Raw genomic sequence first — 7,420 nt, 5'->3', positions numbered from 1 at the left:
AAATTTCAGAGAGACAAAAGACTCCCTCCCCACCCCACCCCCGTGTTCTCTTCCCCCAGGATCAGGGCAAGCTGTCTCGGATTACGCTTTCATGAAGTGAGGCCCGGACAGAGCAGGCGGAGGAGGCACCGGTGCAAAGGCCGTGCCTCAGCACTGCTCCGCACGATTTTTACATGTTACTCGTGCAGTTTGTCCCTGTTGTGCAAAGCTACAGAGTGCATCTTCTCATTCACTGTGTAAAATCCTTGTCAGACAAGGTCAGGGCACTGCTCGCTTTGGAACCTGGTGCTCACAGAGCAATTTTGTGTCCAATTTAGTATGTTCTTAGGGAATTTGCATAGGTTCTTAAATTGCAGGTTGCATTTGAATCTTTTTTCAAAGATTCGTTGTCTTCATTGAAAAAAAAGACCTAAAGTGGATTCATTTTCCTTTTCTTTAAACTTTAAGCATGAAGTAGATATTCTGAGCAGTGAATTCATTCTGATATCTGCACAGCCATCTCTTATCAATCCTGCCTATTCTGAGCCCCTGCTACCCAAAGGTCACGCTATACAACTTCTGCTTTTGTCCATGGATCACAATTATTGTACATTGTATTACCCCCACAAGTCCCCTTTTGTGCTGTCCATCATTACATGCGCAAATCAAAAGACTGAAAACGCTGACTGCACATTCCTTGCAAGCATATTACTGGATCCCATGGATAATCAGAGGATTTACAGATGTGCTGCCACCCATACATGTCCCAGTACTAAAGGTCATATGTTTTTCCTCTCCTCAGTAAGATGAAAAGACACCACCCCCACCCCACCCCCCAAAAAAAAGAGGTTATTAGCTTGATTTCAGGAAAGACACTAAGGCAGAAAATCAGGTTCAATACTGGTAAGCAGCTAATCCTTATTTTCATCTGTTTAGTCATATTATACATGGCTTCCTTATATCGGAGGAGATACTTGACAAGTATAAGCTTTTCTCTGTAAACAAACATTTTAAGAATACTCTCAAGTTGCATTTGGAAACCCTTCCCAAGATTTTACAAGTTGTAACATGAATGTTCTAATAGTTACGTTTAATGTAATGTACTTAATAGAAGTACTTAATTTGTTTGAGTAGTACTTTGATAAAACAAGGCATCAGGAGACAAGCTGAAGAGGAAAGTCTCTTATGGGACACCTAGACTAACTCTTGTGAAACAGACAGGAATCTTTCCAGATGTTTAAGAGAACTTCCAAAACTCTCATTTCTTATTAGAGCCAAGCTGAAAGGGTAACAACCCATCTTCCCAACCCGCGTGCACATTATACTTAACAGTGAAAATTGCCTACTTCTCCTTTAACTTTTCCTCTGCACACATGCAATGGACTGTTTTACAGTAAATCCGGCTGGTCTGAGAGACAACAGAGTTTTTTGAGACCACCATTGCAAGGTACTTTTATCTCCAACTGTTCATTTCTATGATGTGACATATGACAGCAATTTCTGCTTTTTTATATGCAAATCTGCTGTCTACCATCCAGCCCTGCTAAAAAGGGACCAAAAATGAAGGCTGCTGTCCTCCAGCTGTTTCTGCCCCTTGCATGACAAAACAGGAATGTAACCAGATGACCCTGTGTCAGGAAGACCAGAAAGAATTAAGCAATACAGGGGGAAAAAAAACCCCTTCACACTCAAACAAATCCTTCTGTATACCACTAAAAAGGTTGCAAGCAAATAATAAAGCAAAGAAGTACTCTAAAAATATTTGCTAAAAAGCAGAGTAGGGAGAGTTCAGGCTGGGATTCTCTGCAGTGTTCCTCCTCTCCGCTCTTCCCCTCTACCCAGCTGTTTGTCCACAATGAAATGTGAAGAATGATTCAGTCAACAGGATCCTTTCACTTGTGCCCCTCACTAGACTGAGGGAAAATAATCTAGGAATCAATTTCCCATCAAAACATCTGGCTTTGGGAATCTGTCGTCATGGCTGAAATCCAGCTCTAGTACTTTCTCCAAACATTCAGAGCCCCCTCACTAGAGCATATGAGAGAAGGGGCTTTTAGAGGCACCACATGGACCATATCACTTGCCTCCCACAAAGAAATGGTCAGACCTCACTACCGGGAGATTGCTTTGCCTATGGGAAGTTCACATGAACATGCCTTGACGCTGCAGACCAAGTTATTAGCAAAAATAAAAGCTAGCTCCTTCCTCAGCCTGGGGGAGATACAGAAGGGAAGACTGTTAGCTCTAAAGAGAAGGACATCACTGAACAATTTCAACAATTTCAATCAGCGAAGTATTTCAACGTGCACCTGTGGCTTAACATGCTCTGTAAATGGTCCAAGCGTAGTGAAGTACTGCAGGAACTACAGAAAAACTAGTAGTTTAACCCCATAACCCAGCACCAAAAAACCAAATTGCAGCATGCAACAAATCTACTCAGCACCACTATTCTGCTATCATTTTAGAAGAATAAAGAGAACTGAACTAATATTGGGCTAGATACAACAGCTTGCAGGATTACTGAATCACACCTGAAAAGACACTAGTTCTTACATGTACTGTAGGGTACTCGACCTGAATCCTCAAACAAGTTAGAATCCACTCGTTAAAGAGAACAATTTAAAAACCAGCAGGATACAAGAAATCAAAAGCAGCATACAACTGCAGTGTCACATGTTTTCAATACAAATTCAGGTATCAGATATCTAGAAATTCAAAAGCAATGTTCCTAACCAGTTAAAACACTACAAAACATGACTCCAGGCAATATTTGGTGTGTTCCGAAGCTCTAAATTTATACTCTGTATCATGATGCCGTATATTATATAGTGGATGAATAAAAAAGGAAAATTATTTTTGCTTGAAAGTAATGCATTTTGTTATTAGAGCTTTTTACTGTAACTAACTTTGTGCAATACATCTTGCACAAAACCAGTATGCAGAAACATAAAAGTTTGGTGGGAAAACACTGGCAGTTTTGATAGCTGAGTGGAGGTATTCATTATTTATGTCATTTTTATTGTCACACTACATTGCAATATACAAGTCCCAGTTAAATTTCTACTTCAACCATTTCTGCTTTCTGGAAAGTATTAGCGTTAAGTGTACTGACTGCGCTACCTACATGTTTTGCAATCAATTGCTAGCCATAAGACTCAGTCACTCAAAATGAATTATTTTATATTTTATAATTTTAAATATAAACTGCACTGAACAAATGCATTAAAGGTAAGAACCTGACCTGGGTACACAAAGATTACAGAGAAGCAAGAAAAAAAACACGTTTTGTGCACATTCCTGATAAAATTATCAGTGAAAGTTAACTGTTACATAGGTCCAAACAGATACTCACACAGTACATTACTCAGCAGAAAGATGGACTGAAAGCTATTAATCTCTCTCAAAGCAATTAAACATTGAAGAAATGTTATGTTAAAGGACTAGGCTTCATAATGTTAGATTCTGAAACAACTCAATTGTAAATGCTGGCTCTGTGGAAACCCACGGGCACCAGACAGAGAATTCCAACCCCTCCATTGTACACTTCAGGGTGCCTCAGGCTGAGCCAGAGGACACCAGATAAACCAAGCAAGAACTGGGAAGTGATTTTGCAGCAGTGCCCAGGCGCTACAGGAACAAGCGTGAAGCACTGGGTGAGTCAAGAAAACATGATGTGTCTTCATCATGGTAGAACATGCAGCAGTGCTGGAAGCAGCTCCATTATCCCACATGCAATCCTGAACGCTTCAGAAAACTTTGGCAAAAATTCACTATTGGTCTATTTGCCACTATTGCTACGTAGCACTGAAACTATGTACTTCTGCCTTTTCATTACCAGAGCAAAAGCAAAGGGGGCTCAAGAGATGTCTACTTTATTCTAGACCATTTTGCATGCAGATGTATCACATGGAACTTTCTTCCTAGCCTTATTGACAGACATCCACTAGTCTGAATATCACTTTAAGGGTTTAACTCATCAATTCCCCCATAATGGACAAAATACAAAAGGGGAGGGAAATAAATCTATAAACCGCAATCAGATTCCATTTACTGGCCTGCTGTAGCAGTGCTTTCTCTACAGAACAAGGCAGTCTGAGACTTACTACTTTCCACAGAGCACCTATGATGATTTTAAAACTACAAACAAATTGGATGTTGAGGCATCAGAGTTAAGACCTGGCTTAGGCTCACTTTTACCAGCCTTTCGCCAGCAACTGATATGTAATGACAGACTTAGAAGTGGAAAGCCCATGAGGTGGGAAGCATGGACATGAAATGGAAAAATATTGTTCAAAAATTAAAACTGACAGAAGATTGCTTCTCCAAACCTCCATTACTGATACTCTATTCAATTTTCTTAATGAGTTAATAGTTCTGGGAATATCACCAAGAAGCTTTAGCTAACGACCAGCATTGATGCTGTATATATACAGAACCTTGTGCTGTTTGGTAAAGCGACTTAAACAGTCTGTAGAGGTGTCTGTTCTTCCTCAGATTAGTTGTGCTTCAGGAGACTGGTCAAGCTCGGTGTAGTTGTAAAACTTGTCTTTTTTTCCTTTATTCTTTACCTTTTTAATTTTCTTTCCAACATAAATGCAGACTGTACATAGTATCTGAAACACTATTACATCAAAGCAATATAGAGAAAGATTACACTCATTCTAACAAATACTTTTTTTCTTAAATACTGTAAAAATCTGTATCACTCTAGCAACTATCCCACAGGCCAACTCACTGAAAGATAAGGCCTGCTTGTTGCGACAACTGCTTTCAGCTCAGCAGTTTAAGGTAAAAACACCCCAGCAAAATATTTCAACAGAAGTTTCACTGTGCCTAAAAAGATGTTATCCTGAATTCTAGAATTATTTTCTTGTATGTTCACATGTACTGCTGAAAATTCATGAACAAAGTATTTCAAATGCAATCCTTGCAAGTCTATTTAAATAAACGGTGCTTAACGTCAAAAATGAAACATGCTGTCAACAATTTGTACAAAGGTAAAGGTGAAAAATATAATTTGATTACAAAAGAATTTAATACCATCTGTGCACCACAGATAACGCTTTTCTTAAGATTAATTTATCACCATCCTCATTCAATCATTCTAATGAGATGTTATCTCTTAATTCATAAAGCATGCATTTTCTGTGTACTTATATGCAATAATTAGTGTTTGTACAGTACTTCCTACTTTAGTGTGAACAGTTAAGATATTATACAGTGACTCGACTGAGATGAATGAGGGGGAAGCTTATGCATGTTATTTTAATGAAAAGATATTTTACTTGTCTAGCTCCAAAAGAGCCAAGAAAGGTAAGTGATAAAAGCACCAGCTTAGACTCTTTTGAACATAAATTCAGGCATTTTAATGTGTATCTCAGTAAAGCTACATGAGTTTCCATGTAGGTTATTCATACATATTATGGCACTTGGACTCTCCCAACAGGTATTTAGTTACCTAGGACATCTAGGCTAAAAAAGAAAAAAGGTCTGCTAAAATTAACCATTTCTGTAAGAAAACACTTCTGTCCCAACCTTCAAAACCCTCAATTTCCCTGGAAGTTACGCCAAAATACAACTGTTCATACTTCACATTATTTGAATAAGTTGCCTTTGACAATGATGTCACATTAAGTTTAGATCTCTAGTGATTTGTGAACACAAAAGAAGGCAATCTTACCCACTTTCAACAAACCAAGTTGTGTCCTGCTCCTTAGTAATTGTAACATGGAGTATTGATACTTGTGTATCCACTCTTTTGTTGGACTAAAGTCTTTGAAGTAATTACACATATTAAGAAAGAAGTCCAAATTTAATTAAAGGCGGCTTACAATGGTAGCTTTTTCTCCATGTAAGGCATTATTCTGACATCTACTGGCCTGGTATCCAACCATACATTTTAATACACTGCATTTGTTATTAAAAAGGAGCATATATATATTAATCCAAGGTAAGAACAATTAAAGGAACACAAATGACATACATTTAAAACAGGCCCATGTATTTTCATATAAATCTCACAACCCTACCAGTATTTTGGTAGGTTTCTATTGCTTTCTTAACTCATCTGAACTACTGTATATTATGAGGCTTTAATACAAGCAGCTTTGGGGAAGAAAGTTACATTTGGAAGGGAAAAGAAAGTTGTGACAAGTAAAAAAAAAAATCCAAGCAGCTTTTTAAAAAAAAAAATCTTTACTTGCAAAATTAAGCAGCATGCTATTTTGTGATTTATATTTGAATTTAAAAAGACTAATTAGACTGAAATAAAAATAAAAACCTAAAAATGGCAATTCTATAAATAATGAAAGTTGATTTCACTAGACTTTAATGAAAAACATTTGGTAATTAAATACTTGCTACTGTTCATTACGCTGATGAACTTTATTAGGGTTAAAACTATAACAAAGTTCATCCTAAAACATTTTGCAATGCAAAATTATTTTCACTCGAGGAGTGTCTCAAATTGAATGCTAAGAATTACAAGCAGTCTTCAGAAGCAGACACTCACGTTCATAAAACTTTATACATCTTTTGGAACTAAGATATTTATACTACTAAAATCAAACATGCATCACTTCCCATACATTCTGGTATCATGATTTATATTACATTATGTAACACCATTCTTCTAAACAGCAGCAGTTTTATCATACGTTTGCTCCATTTTCTTTGGATTTCTGATCTTTATCTTCATTCTTCACAATATCCTTTAAAAGAAAAAAGGAGAGGATAACATGAATTCTAGAAGTGGCATTTCTCATGTGAACTGTAAAGCAGCAGAGACAAAGATACTGTTTGGTGTTAACTTTAAATACTATGTGAACTGGTATCTTACTCAGTTTAGTTATAACCAATTCATATTTCCAGTATCTTCCTGAAAAATTGAGGGGCAGAAATTAAATGTGACCTAAGCACTTCTGAAGAGAAGCACAAAAGACAGCCCCAGAAGCCTCACTTTATAGTCTAAAGGTTTGGGGGTTGTCAGGCACTTTTTTTTTTTTCTTTCTGTTAGTTGGTTGTTGGCTTTTTTTTTTTTTTTAAAAGAGCAAGTGAAAACAGTTTTTGCAAAATCCATTAAATCAGGATAGTAATTTACCATAACAGTTCTAACATAAAATACTTATATTGGCCAAAGGCTTAGAAGACATTTTCATCTCAAAAATACTGGACAGAATGAGCAAGGCTATTTAACTGCGCTAAGAGCATGACAAGAGCATTATGCAGTGCCTTCAGCTGATGGTTCTGGTAGAGTAGCAGGTCTACAACACGTAGTAAAGCACAGGACTGCATAACAATACTGATGACAGATGGCTGCAAGGTACTGCCAGTTTAATAAGCTACAGTGACTTATATGATGTATCGCTTGTATCCTACAAGGGGGAAAAAATTAACATTTGTCAAGTTTTCCAGGTTGTTTTTTTTGTGTGTGTGTGTGGTT

General features: G+C 37.3%; 1 protein-coding gene across 1 annotated transcript in view; it reads right to left on the bottom strand.

The window, feature by feature from the left end:
- Nucleotides 1-4,507: 4,507 nt before the first annotated feature.
- Nucleotides 4,508-7,420, bottom strand: part of CCAR1 (cell division cycle and apoptosis regulator 1) — a 30,816-nt gene continuing 27,903 nt past the window's right edge. Inside the window, exon 25 of the mRNA XM_076339395.1 lies at nucleotides 4,508-6,689. Within this exon, the coding sequence (XP_076195510.1) occupies nucleotides 6,630-6,689 (60 nt within the window). The 3' untranslated portion in view covers nucleotides 4,508-6,629. The remainder of the gene's footprint in view (nucleotides 6,690-7,420) is intronic.

The sequence above is a fragment of the Aptenodytes patagonicus genome, chromosome 5 (assembly GCF_965638725.1).
Source record: "Aptenodytes patagonicus chromosome 5, bAptPat1.pri.cur, whole genome shotgun sequence".
NCBI lineage: Eukaryota > Metazoa > Chordata > Aves > Sphenisciformes > Spheniscidae > Aptenodytes > Aptenodytes patagonicus.
This window is presented reverse-complemented; position numbering and strand designations above follow the sequence as displayed.